The following is an 18,401-nucleotide window of genomic DNA, read 5'->3' as shown; positions in this document are numbered from 1 at the left end:
ATCGAACTCGCGACTTTAGTCTCAGCAGCACAACGCCTCAGCTGAGCCGCTGCTGGTCAAACTGAACATGGTTGTATGGCTGCAACATGCCCACCAACGGGGAAAAAATGGTTAAAGTCGGACACTCACAGCAAGCACAACCAGAAGGTACCAATGACATGCCGTAAACGTACCGCAAATCACGCTGCTGATGTGCGAACGCGCCGAGCAGCAAGAATCCTACGCAATCGCACTGACGCTTCTATTTCTTTTCTTTTGCCTCCTGTCGACTCCTTGACCTTCAGTTCTACGGTTTTTATTTAAACTAGCTGCCGTCTGCGGAGCGGAAATAACTGGGCTGGGTGTATGCGGGCTGAACTATTGTGAAAGCGGGCTCTGGGCGTTTTCGACGCCGACGGCCAAGAGCGATCGTAAGCACTGATAATGCCCCTCAGAAGCATATCGGTGGCCGAAAACGAAGTTTCAATGAATGCGTCCTAATTCAACGGCGGCAATTCGCGAACGATTCTTATTTAACGAACCCCCATCACCGCGAACAAGCTGTGACGCAATGGAACTGCAAACTGCCTTGACTATCCTCTCCCTTTTCATTTACCCTGTATACACCATTGGTCCCTCGTTTGAATAAATGGCTTTTTTTACTATTACTTGGTAACAAAAACAAGACACACAAATTGTACACCGCACCGTCCAACAGACGGCACGTAAACAGCAAAATGCGAAAAAAAAAAACCCAACCCGAGCGACACACAAGGTACTGCCTTTTGACGCGTACAATTAAAGATGAGTGAAAAACGATCAATTAAACCCCTCCCGCATCATTTATTGTTTTTTTTTTCTTATAACAAAGTAACAACTCAAACTGACGTACAGAACAACACGCCGAGCTCTTCCAATTCCGTTCACTTCCATTCTCCGTTTTCCGTTGCATACGTCCGCACACATTGCCTCCGTGTGTAGTGCAATCCCCATAAAATAAGTTCCTTCGTGCTGTTTCTTTTCCTTCACGCAAGAATACCGCCGTTCTCCAATGCCGACACGCCGTTAAAAGAAAACAGATGCACGCAGTATAGCACAGCAGGACGTCCGGTCACTGACACCTTGTGCGCGGCAGTCTGTACGCACTCGCCGAGGAATTCAAGGAGCACGCACACTCTGGACGCTCATGCGGAAGTGGCTACTTCCGACGCAGCGTGTTTTGACGTTGCAGCAGGCGTTCGCGGAATGAAGTTTCAATTATCTACAACATACCGCGCACGCCGAACAAAACGCGCAGCTGTAACGTACCCGACAGCTATGCATTCGGGCTCGAACGATTGCAGCGGCAATCACGTTCAGTCAAGGACGAGCATGACGCCTCCCCCAAAACCGGTGTCTGTTAACCGCGGTTTGTGCCGGACGAACTCGCGGTCTTGCCGCGACATTTCACCCTTCACGCTCAAGCCGGAAAAAGGGCGCAAAAAATGTTCCGCCAACACTGGCGCGCTTGAGCTGGTACAAATCACGGGAGCGAAGATTAACCACCCCCCGCTAAGCTCCTCATCGCGGATGATATTCCGTCGCCCAGCTCTGTTCTGAAATTCGGTGGTGCTTATAGCAACACCAAAAATGCCAGAACAACGGCATCGTCCGCTTACCAAACACAATCATGCAAAGGACCAGAAACGCGTCGCCAGATCACCTGTCGTCCCTTCCGAAGACGCAACGGGGTAGTTTTCAATCGAGCGCTACCCGTGCGATTCAAACGCAGTCTAGGCCTAACCCCCGACGACGCGACCCGCCGAGGGACGATCATCCGAAGGGAACGTCTCGGCGCGCGCATCGGACTCACCAATTCCGTCGACTCCCGGACCGCTTGCGAGACCGTCTCACGGGCTTGAGCCGCCGTCCCCGGCTTGCTGAGCCCTCGCGTGAATTTTCGCTCCGCCATTTAGCGCATAGTGGCACAAAATCCCGAGGAACACCAGAAAACGCACAGCACATCCACCAAGAACGTCGCGAACACCGTCACAACTTCGCCATGACTGCTTTCGCGAAGTGGGGAAAAAAAAGTTGCGCGAAAAACGTGGCTCCATCTGTCCGGAGGCAGGCGGAACGCCACGACGCGCGTTTTTTGAAAGTGGCTCAGACTCGTGTAGTCCGGAAGCCGCTCGCAGGCAAGATGCTAGGCAAATGTAAAAGTGTTGATGCTGTGCAACTGAATAAAATGTTGTGTTCCCTTTTATTTTACGTCGAAAACTGTAGTGTTAATGACGCTCACGGTCAGTAAGGCCGCTAACGCTAAGGATTCGAGTTACCAAGAGCAACAAGCATGCTATTGAAAAGCCTCTGGTTGCTGTTCCAAGGCTTAATCTATTAAGATGACATTTATTCCCAATCCATTCCTGCAAAACAGTAGGTTCCAATCAGCTGAAATAAAATTTGAGTTGATTAGCTGATTTAGCGGCCACTGGGCTTTCACGCGTCATGAACTCTGTGTATAAAGTGCGCGCGTAATTTTTACTTTTTTAAATGGCAAAGGCTGCTGCACCCCGGGGATCCTTTCCCCCGGGGTGCTCCAGCCTCGCCCGATCGGGGCTGGCTGGAGCGCCCCACGGAAGTGACGTCACCTGTTTTTTGTTATTATTTCTTGGATTTGGTCGTTGTTGATCGCCGAAACTAGTACGAAGTACCATGCCGGCCGTGCAAAGCGGCCGTGCCGGCACTCATGTTTAGGTCGGCTGTGCTTTTCATTGTTTACGATGAAAAGCACGCGCTTTTTGTACGCGCCGTAAGCGCAGGCTGATAACTCTTCTCCTTGGTACATCGGCTGTCGTTCGGTACGTGTTGTATCTACGGCGCACCGGCGGGCAAGGCGAAACCACTCCGAGTGGAGGATTCGGAGGATTGTGTTGCACGTTTAAATTCGCCGGCTTTTATAACCGCACTTCTTTCTTTCTTTTTATTTTGGAAGGTGTGTGCGCGCCCCATATCACGCCATCAGGTTTGATCTGCTGTGGCTCAATAGGGAAGAATGGGTCTGTGTCCTCAAACGTGGGCACTGGCTGAAGACTCTGCCGGCAAAGGTCTAAATAGTGTTGCACGAAAGCTGCTTGCGCTCCCATTTAGATCATAGAATCTGTGGCTTTTGTGGGGAGAAGAATAGGCCGAAGGAATACCTTCGAAGGCCCTCATTTGACAAGAGTTATCGTGGGTCTAGATTACTGGTGCCCAGTGCACTTGATCTTCGACTCTGGTGCACTGTAGTACGCGCCGCTGAACACCAGCGTTTTTGTCCGTATAGTTTTGGCGCAGCAGCCTAAAATGTTTTGAAACCTCACCATACTTTCTGTGCATAAAAAGACCAGCAGGTACCTTATTTTGGGGAGTGAAATCAGCACAGCTGGGACAAAATAGGCCTGAATTATATTAGATGTGACAAAAAGATGTTTGGAGTAAACGCGTGTTAATATGCCTCTTTCCGTCGTGCCTACAACTCTATATTTGGTCATGTTGTACCAACTTTTCCGAGCTTCCAAAGTTACAAGGTACACTGCAGTGCTACAAGTACTGATCACAATTAAAGTGTCAAAAAATTTGGCTTCTGGCACAAGCACAACTTTGCCACCCTTGTTACTGATGGCCTGGAAAGAATCACGCCGAAGCAGGAAGCACCGACCAATCCAGGAGATACACTGTACTTCATTTCACCAACTTCACACACCGTTGTAAAAATTGCGCTGGTAACTAATAAACAGCGTGAGCACAGCGCTGTACCACACGCTGGTAAGGGCAGCGCCAATATAGTCTCCCACATATACTGTGCCCACAGCTCCTGTCAACACCAAATTGATAAAAGCGTTGTTGCACATAATTTGTATACAAACGCCATGTAAGTAGTGCGCATGTTGCTTCTGGTCATAGCAGCAGCTGTCCAACAGCCTACTACGCTGCAAGTGATGAAGAACCGGCCAACCATGTGACGTTTGTTGTCCAAAAAGAAAGAAGCATACAGGCCTTCGTTTTCTGACAAGCAGACTGGATGCATCACGCTGAAGTTCCCCAGCAGTCAGAGCTGTGTGTGCGCATCCGTTTACGCGTATACGTGCTGCCACGTGCACCTGCAGCTGGCAGCACGTGGCAGCAAGGTTCCATTCTGCCAAGGTGCCGGTTTAGCGCCGTAGCGAGAGGATTTGGCTGCTGCTCTGGCGAAATGAGTTCAAGTACACCAGTCCATACAGCGGTGGCCCCGCCGACGCCACATATATGTACGGTCAGTTTTCGCGTTTGATGTTACACCTTCGTCTTTAAAACTGGCGAAACTTGCACTAAGTTACGCAAGGCGAGCTGGGGGATTTCTTTTTAGATCCTCCTGAAGCACTGAATGACACACCACCACGTATTGCGCGAAATTTGTTTATTTACGTGTTCCGTCGTCGCTTCTCACTGTGGCAGTAGTAGTCATGAGGTCCATAAAATTATCGTCATATCCATCTTCCGCATGCATGACTGGCTGACCCGGATTGCTTTGTCCGCAGGCTTTCCCATTCCTCCTAAAGTGAAATGCGTCGGCACGCGGTAGAACCGGCTTCGCGAGCTGGGCGTCTGCGAGGTGTCTTGTGCTCATCCTTGTGGCGCAGACGTACGTGACTGTTTTCCTGGTATTTTTCCGAACACCACGGGCAAGCCAGGTTGATGCCGCACGCTCATCGCAAAACGCGTGAACACGTGCGGGGTAAACGGCGGGAGTAACTATGACATGTTTTCTGATGACGCCGCGCACATTACGGCCAGCTACGTATGGCGGCTGGTCGTAATTACTATGAATTTTATAATGGGCACAATGGCAGTATTGTCGTAAAAAAGAGCTGCAGCTAAATTATAAATCCTAATTGTTGTATGCTAGTAACATGTTGCAAGAAAATCGGAAATGTAATAGTTATATCCCTTCGCTCACCAGCTGTACAAGTTGTACCTGCCCCATGAACCTTCAAATGCTGATAAATTAGTCTCATGGCCAACACATGAGCCATACATGCTCAACTGTTCCCAAAAGGACTAAGCAAACACACAACCTCCAAGAAAACACATCCAGCATTGGAAAGAAACATTTAAAATTGGCTCACTTTATTTGACCAACAACCAGTACATTTTGCTTTTATAGCCCACAAAGGACCATCGCCAGCACTGCATTATGGCTGAAGAACTTTTCTGCAGTTGGCTTTGGCAACAAGCAGAATGCACCATTATGAACTGGAAACACATATGACAAGCCACAGCTTTTACCAGCCCATTGGTTGCACGGGTGTCAAGAGATAAAAAGGAAGAACCAGCAAAAATGCTTTAATGTATGCACAATGATCAAACATTAATTCAGAGTGTAGAAAAACATCCCTTCCAGCATGTTCGGCTGATCAACCCATTTGTGACAGCCTTATCGAAGTGAAGGCAAGAACGAGTCCGTGGCAGGATTTCGATGTGGGCTTTAAGAACTGTAGGCTGTCTGCAGTCATATTTACTATTGTGCGCCAAACACCCTAGTACACTGAGTGCAGTGAACTTCAGCAATGAAAGTAGTCATAAGAAATTTTTATCGTATGGTGACTGTTGCGAATCCTAGTAAACCGTTACAAGCACCTGGCATGCTGGCAAGAGAGAGGTAGAGATAGTAAAAGATTTTTGAATGGAGAAGAGGCCAGCCTGAGAAACTGAACTTGGGCCTGCTACTTAAATCCCACTGGGGCAACGAAGGTACTGAATACTGAGGGTATGAGAAATGACAGTGAAATCAACCAATGAACTTTGTACACTTAAAGCATGTATGGGGCGCAGAAACAGACTAATCACTGCATAATTCGCATAACTTATTTACCGACCATAAAAAAAAGTTTTGCAGTTTGTGAAATTTCACCACATAGACCCAAGAGTCCTGACAGGACAAGCAGCGATTTGACAGATCGATCTAGCTTCTTCGTGTCAGCCCACGTGCCAAAAATCTTTCGTTCAGACAGAGGGTAAGCATTCAAGCGTAGTAAGGCTGCTTCAAGGTCTTTTCACCCACTAGTATACCTTGGTCAAAAACTATGCAAATGATCAATTGTCTCTGTACAGTCTTACACAGAAGGCAGTCTGGGCTGTCCTCGCGTCCGATTGTGTGCAGATACTTTCAGGTCAATGCTACTTTAAGCCGCAGCCTGTGTAACAAGGTTTCATTGACTTCTGTGAAGTTGAGGGGCATGAGCGAGCCAGAACCTTTGCTCGGGATCAGTCCTGGGGAGCTGTTCCTGTCAATTCTGTGGGTCAGACCAATGCAAGGCAGCAGCTTGTGCACAGGCTCTGTAGAGTATTGTATTGCTATCTTGTCTTATGATGTGTAGCCAAAACAGTGTATATCCTTTAGCCGGCACAAGGCAGCATTTCCTTCACAGAAAATTAGTTCTATAATTGTAATTACACTAGCTAGTTTCTAATAATTTTTTCAAACAAAGAGCACGACTACAAAGTGTAACAAAGGGAAGGGACAGCAACGACTTCCAGCTAGTGCCTTGTTTGAAACGTATCACCCATATAAATACCATGCGCTTTATAACATCAACATAGCAAAAACAGCACGACGCCATGCTGCAACTTTTCTGCTACGACCCCATGAGCACTGCCAGCTTTCATGTCCGCAACCTCGTTAAACTCGGTTTCCCCTTGAGAACATGATTTTAGTGCTAAAGATGACAGACACACTTTACTAGTGCTTGCATCTATCAATCAAACACCAGCAAACGTCAGTTAATTTGAAATGATACGGGGTAAACTTGGAAGCTGGCACAACTAGGTGGGATGGGAGTGGCAACAAAAATCTGTGCACAATACAGCCCTGTTGTGGCATTTTTCAGCACGGCGACAGTTGTCACACTGCCCTTGTCAACCTATATTCGAATCTCCTGATACTATGGAGATACTTGTTGCATTGGTGGCACACTGGAATTACCACTGTGTTGAACCATGGAGCCTGCCAGTTGCCATTCGAGTATGCGAGTCTGCCGATGAAAATTTTTTTTGGTGACTTGCACTGCCCTGCAGTGCTTCATGAATTATTTCCTGCTGGCACAGCCATTCCATTCCACGCAGACATACAAAATGCGCACAGGCCGCATGCAACAGGCATGTGTTTGTGTTGTTGTGTGGGAAGCAGGTTTGCCAACGGGTACCAGTCAGCTGCGCAGTAGCACCCAATGTATGCTTGGATGCAGATATACCTAGCGGGTCCACCTTGGTTCATTCCACGAAGGCAAAAGCAACGCTTTCTCATGTTTCTCTGATGCTGCTTTTCAATGGCCTCAACTTTGCATTGCATTCAACAATGAGACAGAGAAATATTTTATGGATTTGTGAGCAGAAGGATGTTAGGGCTTCCACCCCGTGAGAGCCGTTCTTAGTCCAAATGCACTGAAACCCACAAGCGCCGTCAAAGTCGCCCACCCCGGACTTTCACTACCGCCTTCACCATCGCTACAGTTACATCTGGATTTTTTGAATTATTAGTAACGATTAATTATTAACAGTGACTCTACATGGCTAGTCAGTGAGTGGAAGTGGTTTGGTTTGTTGGGTAAAAATCAGAACAGACTGCTTTCACTATATGTTGTGAAGTGGGCGTGACAGTGACCCTGGCTCGTCAGTGAGCAGAAGTGGTTTTGCCGGTTGGGTAAAAATCAAGCATGACTGCGTTGAGGGGCAGACGAAGAGTGTGGAGCACGTCAGACATACTTTTAGCCTGTGCGATCAGTGTACGTGCTTTGTGCCATTGAGAAATTTAGCAGGTATATCCCGTGCATTGTTTTTTACAAGTTTGTCCGACATAAGCGTTGAATCATTCATTCCTTTTAAAAGCAACACGAAGCCAGCAGGTGAGAAAGAAAAAGGTATGCTAGTAAAACTAAAGGAAATTCAGGCTATTAGCAATGGTTCAGAACGACATGCAAACAATCTTTGCTAGCATGCACAGTAGCTGACGAAATACTGCAGGGTAACAGTAGCACATGCACACGTGATTACAAAGAGGGTTATGGCATGTACAGGTAAGTGTGTAAGGTTGATTTAGTGCTAATATGCTGCGTGCACACGTAAATAAAAATACCCTGCAAAAAAGATGAACAAGGCAACTGAGGTTAGAGCAAATAGAAACAACAACTACGCAGAGTCACCTAGATGGTATGCTTAGAATGTAGATATAACAGTTCAACACAGCACGTAGCATCTGTTATTGCTGAAGCCACTGACGCATCACCTAGCCTGTCGTAAATGGGCACGATCACGTACGTTTGGCGACATCGTAAATTTTGGAGCACACGAACACAACACACACGGAAAATGCCACAGTAACTCACGACAGATATCCGGCGCATTTTTTGGCCACGCTTGTAACGACAGGGATCATGGCAAGTTGAAGCGAACGAACGAAAACTCGCTGCACTGCGACGCACCATTGCTAGCTGATGGGGCTCTAGATTATTCACGTATACACTCCTGCAGCGACACGAATCTGGACACTTGCAAGTCGAGTACGGAGCAGTTTCAAAGTATTTGACTCGCGTTGTGATGCCGACACAACACCGTGTATAACAATGACTGTGATGATAGCATCGATGACTGCGGCGCCAGCAGCTTCACACAAACAAACCTATGGAAAACTATGAGGCACCACACACATCGGTCACGTTTTCAAGGCAACACGGTGCTTCTTACTTTACTGCACATTTTGGGGCAACATTTGGTTCTGATACGTACGTATTTGATATGAAAACATTGCGCTCTGCGCAAGCGCTGACCAGCACTTCGCGTTGCTGCCACGAATAGTCATCGGACTTTGAAGAATGTGAATTACTGCAGAAGATACAAGCGCGGTGACACAGGCTTGGAGCTGAACACCTCATATGAAACGAAAACACAGCGCAGCACCGCACCGCTCGTGAGCGACTCCACACAACGGCGACGCTCGTAACATTCTCGCTTGCCTCGCCACCGCGCGAAGCCGGAATGAACAAACTCGGAACAGACAAGCCCGTACTAGAGTGAACTCTACCCGTACGTATGCCAATACGGGGCCAAAATTCACTCTTCGATAGAATTCGGCCTCTTCTCCATGCCGCTCGTCCGTAGGTCATCCGTAAAACCCGTGGTAAATCTATAAAAAGTGCTTTGTTTACACAACTTCTTCTACGCGAGTGTCCGAAAGAATAACAAACTCGAGTTTCGCAGAGAAAAATATAATGCAAACATGTACAAAGCATGTCTATGACGTCATGGTGACTAGGTGACGTCATATTAAAAGACAATGAACTCAGGCTAAAAATAAATCTTGATACTGTAATTTTAGTGTGTCACTGCCAAAAATATATGCAATGCTATTGAAGTAATTGCAATGTAATGCAATTACGCAATTTTTTTTGTTGACCTACGTCACTTCCGTGGGGCGCAGCAGCCAGTTCGGGGGGAATCGGCTCGGAAGCCCCGGGTTGCAGCAGACGCAGCCTTTTTAAATTGTGGCGGAGGAGGAGATAGCCTTTATTACACCAGGAAGACGCTAGGTCAAGTGGGGGAAGTGGGAGTAAAGGGTGGGGTGTGCGTAGCTTAGGACATCTTGAAAATAAACCGTTAGGGTGGAGCCCGCTCGCTCGCCCGCAGTAAAGGGTATAATCGCAAAACATCATCATCATCACCATAAGCTTCTTCATCATCATCATCTTCTTCTTCTCTAGGGCTGCACAGGAGAAGCAATGCGGGCGGTTGCAGCTGCCACATATCCCTGGCCGCGTCCGCAGGTAGAGTGCGCCGCGAAAGATCTTTCCAACCTGCGTAGATGCTGAGAGAGCAGTTTTCAGGGAAGCCCGATTTTTCACCTGCCCCCGGCAGCGAAGTCCCACAGAAGATTTCTCCAAACTTGCGTACATCTTTCAACGTTCATTTGCATGCTTTGACGACGCGCAGTATCCAAAGTTGCAACCTGAATTTGAGCGTTAATCAGTAGGTGCCTTCAATTTTACTTTTCATTGAACAAACACTTTGATATCAACACCACCGGGTGATCAACCTCAGCATCGTCATGCAAGCTGTGAAATAGATGTAGGTGAATCATTGAATACACGGGTTTCGCGCCATAAGTAGTTTTGAAACCAGCGGAATGGACTTTAATGGTAGCTCGATTTATAACTTTTCTGTAAACGGCTAGAGGCACGCAGCCTTATGTCTAGCTGCAGGTCTGTAGCTTCTGGACTAAACACTTTTATAAAGCAGGCTAAACATTGCTAAATGGTCACACATCTAAATGGTCACACATCATATATTTCTCTAGCCAGCTGCGAAAACTTGTATGGCTGTCTCTCTTTATTTTTCGGGCAAATTCTCTCCAATAGCCGGCAAAAGACAGCTGAATGGCTTCAAGTCTGTAGACTTTGAGCTAAACAACGGTCTATAGCCAGCCAAAAGAGCATTTATGGCTGTCTCTCTTTAGCTTTAGAACCAACTCTTTCCAATTGCTGGCAGAAGACAGCTTGATTTCAAGTCGGCAGAGTTAGAGTTAAACAACGGTTTATAGTCAGACAGAAGATTTGCCGCTGGTGTTCTATAGAACTAGAGCCATACATATTTCTTTTAGCTCACTAAAGTAACCCGAATAGCATTGACTCTATCGCTTAAACACACTAAGATGTTCTGCAGTCATCTAAAAAAATTAGCAGTGGCTTAGCTAATCCTGGCTTAGCTCGGCTATGCCAGGCTATACGTAGCGTGAGCTAAGGTTCAGCTGGTTATTCTTAGGTTTCCTGGTTGTCTAGGATTATCATGCTTACTGCTGCTAAAACGATTTCCAATCCAATCCAATCCAATCCAATCCAATCCAATCCAATCCAATCCAATCCAGTCCAGTCCAGTCCAGTCCAGTCCAGTCACTGCTCCTCGCGCATGCGCAGCACGGCTCTTCAGGATCCACGCGAAACAGCTATCAAGCGGCTCTGGCGCGGCGTCAGACTTGGCTACTGCGCAACTGAGGCGCACAGCTGGGCACGCGCCGCGGCTACGACGTCACTCCTCTGGAATGCGCAGACCGGCGAATGTGCAGACCCAATTCTCTACACACCCGTACGGGAAATCCAATCCAATCCAATTCAATCCAGTCCAAATCCAATCTAATTTAATCCAATCCAATCCAATGCTCCTCGCACTTGCGCAGCACTATCTAGTCACTATAGCAGCACGGCCCTTCAGGGTCCACAAGAAACTGCTCAACCTCGGCCAGTGTAGCTTACGCTACAAAAGAAGTTTATGGTTTAGCGCCCTTAGCGCACGATACATAAACGCTTTATTGCTTGTTATAACCTGTTTTATGTCCTTTTATGGGTGGCCATAGGGACACATAGGTGGCGATAGTTTGCCATAAATTTTTCCCTAGGCGCCCGTAGGCCATTTTGTGTGGGGCAAAGCTTTTCATAACACTGTCGACAATACTATGGTTAGTTTTTTATGCTATATCAATAGTTTCAACTGAACTACCTATATATTGATAGTCTATTTATCGATAGTTCTGCATCGGTAGCAAAGGGTCGTGCTGGTAGCGGAAAATCCCTTCATGTGGGCAGTTTCCTCTCGAGGTGAGCTCCAACGTTTCCTGCACTGCTTCAAAGTATGGAATTCGTAAGTACATAAAGGATAAGTGTGTGGCGAAAATTGTGTGCCTTGATCAGTTGTGCAATGTGGCTCTGCCTTCTGGAGCTTTGTCAAAACCTGCCTAGCGGTTCAAGAACGGCGTCTGTTTTCTGAAAGGATAAGGTCGAAGAAAGCAATAAAGAAGCAATCACAATCACACAACCAAAATAATTGATAGTTGGGCGAGTTGGTAATGGTCCATTTTGCAATCAACTGAGCGAAAATCGGCGAGGGCAGGAACACATAAAGACAACACAAGCGCAGTGTTACCTAGTGTTGTCTGCATGTGTTGCCTGCGCTTGTGTTGTCTTCACGTGTTCCTGCCTCCGTCAATTTGCGCGCAGTTATTTGTAAGATGCACAAAAGCGAGTCATTTTGCCGCCATACCATGCAGACTCCCTCTCCTTCCCGGCGTATAATGTCTTCACCGTAAAAGCTCTTTGATTCGAACTCGGTTCATTCGAACTTTGGGTGAATTCGAGCTCACGCCGCGGTACCGGCACAGCCCCGCTGGTTTCTATGGCTCCTGGCAGCAGATGTCGGCCCAGAGTGATCACTGTGGGTTCCAAATCCAAACCAAACCAAATTTACTAGACATGCAAAACAACGAAAGAGAAAAACAGCGTGGCGCGCGACAGCTCTTGCAACAGCTTATTTCGCGTCTACAGAGGGCGACGCGCCACTGGCGACAGCGCTCCGACGCATGCCATTATTATATACGAAGCATTATTTACGAAATCACCTGCCACAAACGTGGTGTACTGCCTAATTCGCGATAACGAGTCCACAGGTGGCTTCTTTGTGTTCTGCCCGCGCACTGTGGCGCGATTTCCATTCCTTCTAGCTCCTGCCCGTTTATGGTCCCCTTCGAGTTCGAATTAACGAGCTTTAATTACTGTACTACTTCCCATTTCTTGCCCAGCCCTGGCCGGAAGGGTCTGTTCCCAATTTTGTCGCTAGTTTTAATCAAGCTACAGCTCGAACCATCAGTATGGACGGCTTCTATTTGCCTTGCTTTTTAGGCAATTTATAAGGTTCTGACTTGGAATGCCAAAGTTTCCCTGGGATTGAAATTGATCCCTTTCACGCTTTCTAATGGTCCGTGTATCGTTGCCTGCCCTAACAAACAGCGCAGCCATAGCTGCTGCGGCAGAGTTGGGACGCAGGGGGCCGAGGACGCCTGGATCGCGAGCTCGTGTGCATATCGCAGTCAGGTGTGGCCCAGCTAGCCAGCGCCACTGCGGCGTAGTGTAGTATCGCAACACGAAAATTCAAGATAATTTGCAAAAATTTGCGGCGTGCGCTGAAAGTTTTGTAGGCGGTCACACCGAGTTGGTCCTGTTGGACTATGCGGCCACGAGAGAGAGAGAGAGAGAGAGAGAGAGAGAGAGAGAGAGAGAGAGAGACTTATTTGGTTGAGCCCCTTGCGGAAGGGCCAGCAGCCAAGGCGTTAGAGTCTCAGCGGGGGCCTCAGCGGGTGCCTATATGTTGCCAAGCTCCCTCGCTTCCGCCACCCGTGTGGGAACCCGCCGCGGTGGCTCAGTGGCTAGGGCGTTGCGCTGCTGAGCACAAGGTCGCGGGTTCGATTCCCGGCCGCGGCAGCCGCTTTACTGGTGGAGGCGAAAAGCAAAAACACCCGTGTGTATGAGATTTCGGCGCACGTTAAAAATCCCCAGGTGGTCAAGATTAATCTGGAGCCCTCCACTACGGCGCGCCTCATCGCCTGCGTTGCGTCGGCGCGTTAAACCCTACAGCAATCAATCAATCAATCAATCAATCAATCAATCAATCAATCAATCAATCAATCAATCAATCAATCAATCAATCAATCAACCCATGTGAGAGCAACAACCCCCCCGCCCGGCCTTGAACGTCCCGACCGCCCGGCGCCCTCGTAAAGCGGGACACCCGGTGTCGGAGCGTCCAAAACCAGGCGCACCAGCCGCAGTTGGTTCTCTTGGTCGTTGCTGTGCAAAGCTGCCTCCCAGCCGTGATGACTCATAATGAAAGTCGGTGGTGCCTTCGGGCAAGCTCAGACGGTGGCTTGATAAATCCTGCATCTTGAGCATTGATCGAAACAGTTTGGGGTGTAGACGAGTATTATATATTGTATGAACCTGAGTGCGGTAGTCTGTTCTCGTGTAAAGTGGCGGGAGGGAGATGAGCTTCGCGGTAGTAATGAAGAATGTCACTGTATGTAAGCAACGGGTGCCAGTACAAGCTGGGACAGAAGGGTTGATCGAATGGGTCCTGGTTCGTGCATTCACAAGCCCAATCGCGTGCCGCCTCATTGCCCTCCAGCCCAGCACGTGCCGGTGCCCATATGAGGTTGATTGGCGGAAGTGGGTACATATCGGGCATCGCGCGCAAAACTGCCAGCGTGTGAGGGCTATACCCAGGCCGTTCGATATAGTGCGATAGGCGCCCTGACAGTCCGTGACGATGGTTCCTGGGGCTCCGGGGGCGTTATTTGTATTATGGCCAGGGCAATGGCGCATTCTTCAGCAGCAGCTATGTTCGGTGTTGGAACGATGGATGCCGTGACCCGTGAAGCTGATCTATGAATATTTGCAGGCGACCGCGCAGCAGCTGGGTCATTGGGCAAAAGGCGTGGCGTCAGTGCAGCATGCGTTGCTTGAGGACTGTTTTGGTTAGCTGCCGAACACGCGCTTGCCTTCTCTTTGGATCAAGATCCGGGCTCACTTACCAAGGTAGCCGGGTCGCGTGTATGGCCATCGGTAAGGAACGAACCTCAGGGGCCTTAGCGGTATTGTGATCCCCAAACGCGTGAGAGCATGAAACCTTCGAGAGATGTCGATAGACGTTGAATGAGCGCCGTACGCACTTCTGTAATTTCAGCAATCGTGTTGTGAGCTCCAAGAGCTGAGAATAACGCCATGAAAGTGGCGGTATGGAGTCCAAGGGCCTGTTTGTAAGCTTTGCGGAAGAGGCCATTGACTCTCTGTGTCGCAGCTTTGGGAGTTCCAGGTTGTGGGGATAGCGACTTTCACGCGAACCCCTTTCTGGCTAGCTTCCCATTGCGGCCGGCGCACAACGCGCCTCGCTCACGCGACGGGAACCATACGGGAGGGCGCCAGCGACCGGACGGTTTGTTGTCGCCCTGGTGGAGGCGTTGACCCTTTTCCCCTCTGCCTTACCCGACAACCAGTTCTTCCTCGATACTAGCGCCACCAAAAGGCGAGGTGTGGTGGGTTGTTGGATGACGTGAGGACGCTCTCTTGTCTTGGGGACCCGGTAGCGCGCGGTCGTTTCGGCGCGCTTGTCCTGACCTGGGGAACGCGCCACAATGGGACGCGTCCGGGTGAGCTGGGAGACTGCAACCGCGCTCGCACTCCGCAGCGCTCCGCTGCTCCGGTATGTCATCGGTGAGTCGAACCATCTCGATCTCTAGCGTTGTTTAATGTCTCGCTCCCAGTGTTACCATTATGGCCTACGATTAGTCTGTATGTAGTGTATATGATTTGCACTTTGCAATAAATGCTGCCATTGATGTTTTGCCCTCACCGCCTCCTGCCTTTGTCTGTCTCCGCAAACAACGGACCCGTCCGCAACCGGCGCTCGCAAGGCATGTTTGCTGAGCGCGGATGGCTGCGGGGTGGGAAATTACTAGTGTGTGAAATACAGAATCCCACAAGGTAGAGTAGTGCCTACGCAAAGTTAGCAACTATAAATTTGCGTACCAGTCGGAGAAGTGTCGACTCAGGCATTTCCTGGAGCCGGTTGGCCACCCTGGCAAGCATTCGCCGTCCCTTCTGGGAGAAGCGTGAGAGGGGCTCGATCGTGTTACGTCCGTTGACCTGGACGGTCAGGCCGAGTATACAGAGTGCAGTCACTCTGGGAATGGGATGCCCTCGGGTTGTATATACATGGATGAGTTGCCATCCGGAAAGTTGCCGTCGTCCAGGATGTACGGTAAGCAAAGCCAATTTATGTGGCGAGCAGGTAAGTCCTTAAGCTGTTACCAGAGTTTCGTTTGCGTGCATGCCCACGTGAAGCGCCTCCTGGACACTGCCATCCGAGCCCCCGCCATCCACAGAGTAATATCATCAATGTAGATGCTGTGCCGGGGCTGCGGGAGACGCTAAGGTGCTAGAGGTAATGTCTCGCAGAGCTAGATTAAAAAAGATAGGGGACGGCACAGATCCTTGCGGTGTGCCCCGAGCACTCAGTGGCATAACGCCGAACCTAAGATCCCCCAAGGTTATGCACGCTGTGTGGCCAGCGAGGAACGCTTGAACATAGTTTTTTTTTATTGCGGAAGTTTGCTATTCAGCATAAGGGGAAATTAAATGTTCAGATACACTCCGGATTCCCGAAGGAATCGGAGCAGGGGGCCATGATGTGGACCTTGTATCCACGCCATGAAGTCTGGCGGACGTCCGGGGCGCGGGCCGCAGTTGGCGATGTGCACAGCGCGTAGGCTTCGCAGAGCAGGGCAACTCCACACCAGGTGCTCTGCTGTAGCCTGGTCAACTGGAGCGGGGCAAAAGGGGCACGTGGAGTTGAACGGGGGCATGGTATTGAGGTGGCAAGGACCTCGTCACAGCTGGCGTGAGGGCGACTCCCAGGTGAAGACGTCTGAGCAGGACCTCATCTTGGCGAGACAACCCGCCAGGGAGATCCGTACCGCGCGGGGGTATGAGGCGCGCGCGGTGCGCCGTAGACGTTCTTTTTTACTGGCAAGGCGAACAGCCTTCGACGAAGGTGCAAGAGGAGCTGGATATTGCACACGCGCGGGGTGTGTTCCGGCATCTGCAGCCTGCATTGCGGGGTGGCTAGTCCGTTGGCGCCATGACACGCGTACCCGCCGCGGTGGCTCAGTGGCTAAGGCGTTGCGCTGCTGAGCACGAGGTCGCGGGTTCGATTCCCGGCCGCGGCGGCCGCTTTTCTGATGCAGGCGAAAAGCAAAAACGCCCATGTGTACGAGATTTCGGCGCACGTTAAAGATCCCCAGGTGGTCAAAATTAATCCGGAGCCCTCCACTACGGCGCGCCTCATCGCCTGCGTTGCGTCGGCGCGTTAAACCCTACAATCAATCAGCCATGACACGCGCACACGACATGGATAAGTGTCTACTATGTCCTGGATTTCTAGCAGAAGTTCGTTGGACGTGAGAGTTTTTCGAAGCTCTCGTACAGCTGCAGACGAATCAGTGTAAATTGTACACTGAGGTGAAGCGTGGTTGATTAACGATGTGTGTAGCAGAGCATCCCGCACTGCAAGGAGTTCTGCCTGCGTTGATAGCCACTTCTCCGTTGTAATGTAAGTGCAGGTCACTGGATCGGGAGCCATAGTCGGGCAAAGTAGAGCGGTATGAAGTAAGGTATCGGAAGCACTGGCGTCGACAAACATCAGCGTAGAGAAAGAACTAGCAATGTCCATAGAAGGCAGAATCGGAGCACCAACTGTCCGGGGATGAATACGGGCAACAGGTCGCATATCCGTTAATTGGTGGAACTTCCATGGGGGCCGTATACTGGTGTTTGATAGGGGTGGGGCTGGTGAACCGGTCATGTACGCTGCAAGAGCGGCGGAATCAGGGTCAAGGGCTTGTTTTTGGAGGCGGGCTTGTCGACGCTGATGCACTAGCTCATCAAACGTGTTGAGCTGCGCTTCTTGTTGCAGAATAGGGATGGGGGTGAGGGCTGGAAGACCAGTCATAGCTCGCATAGCCGAATTGTTTATTGATTCAAGTAGTTCCCAGTCTGACTTTGTAAGAAAGTGGAATTGCGCTTGATAAACTATGCGAGGCTGAAGAATGGCTCGGACAAGCATGCGGGCCATCTTGGAGGCCGCACCGCCGGCTTTTTGAGACATGCGACGGAACAGATGCAGCGATTGTGAAGCTTGATGCTTTGCAGAGCGAATCCAAGGTTTTGCAGAACCGGTGGCCGTAATATCCAAGCCCAACACCCGTAGGGTAGATGCTGTTGGTATAGGCGTGCCTTGGACCGAAAGACGAATAGGGGAGGTTGCCAAGCGCCGACGGCCCCATGCGTTGGCCACGGTGAGAAGGGCTGTTTTGTTAAGAGAGAGCGTGAGGCCAAGATACCTGTGCACCAAGAATTGGTTTCATCTAGAGCTTGTTGCAGGCGGACACTTTGGACGTGAAGGTCCTGGTGAACATACCATACCGTGATGTCGTCTGCATAGATGATACCCTTGATGTGTGAAACAGCACCCAGTCGCCAGGCAAGAGGTATCATAGCCATGTTAAAAAGCAAGGGGGCCAGGACGGATCCCTGAGGCACACCACGGCGGGGCTAGAAGGAACCTATGGGAGATCCGTTGAGACGTATGGAGAAGGTGCGGTTTCGTAGATGGTAGGAAATGAAATCACATAGGCGGGATGGCAAGTGAAGGAGATGAAGTACCGCAATGACGGCGGCGTGGCCAAGGTGATCGTACGCTTTGTGAACGTCCATGCCCAGCAGAGAGCGAACACGGTGGGAACGGCCGCCAATAACGATCTTCTCGGAGAGGTGGCCCAGACCATCCTCTGCACCAAGGTGGTGACGAAATCCAATTTGGCATGGGTGGTATAGATGGTGCTCGTCGAGCCACCACTGAAGGCGTGTGGCAATAATCCGTTCCAACAGCTTCCAGATGGTCACCGTAAGCGCTATTGGTCGGAGGTTGCGGATATCTGTACTCAGTTTACCGGGTTTCGGGATAGTGATAACATCCGCTTGAAGCCAGGCCGGGGG

General features: G+C 49.8%; 2 protein-coding genes across 3 annotated transcripts in view; one reads left to right on the top strand and one right to left on the bottom strand.

The window, feature by feature from the left end:
* Positions 1-2,041, bottom strand: part of Ziz (dedicator of cytokinesis protein Ziz) — a 181,445-nt gene extending 179,404 nt beyond the window's left edge. For both annotated transcript variants that reach the window (XM_077698399.1, XM_077698401.1), the window contains exon 1: positions 1,832-2,041. In XM_077698399.1, the coding sequence (XP_077554525.1) occupies positions 1,832-1,930 (99 nt within the window). In that variant the 5' untranslated portion in view covers positions 1,931-2,041. The remainder of the gene's footprint in view (positions 1-1,831) is intronic.
* The window catches only part of Atp6ap2 (ATPase H(+)-transporting accessory protein 2), a 571,904-nt gene that overhangs the window by 62,014 nt on the left and 491,489 nt on the right, over positions 1-18,401 (top strand). The window lies entirely within an intron of this gene.

Source organism: Haemaphysalis longicornis, unplaced genomic scaffold (assembly GCF_048455015.1).
Source record: "Haemaphysalis longicornis isolate Haplotype H1 unplaced genomic scaffold, Haemaphysalis longicornis Haplotype H1 scaffold_2, whole genome shotgun sequence".
Taxonomy (NCBI): domain Eukaryota; kingdom Metazoa; phylum Arthropoda; class Arachnida; order Ixodida; family Ixodidae; genus Haemaphysalis; species Haemaphysalis longicornis.
This window is presented reverse-complemented; position numbering and strand designations above follow the sequence as displayed.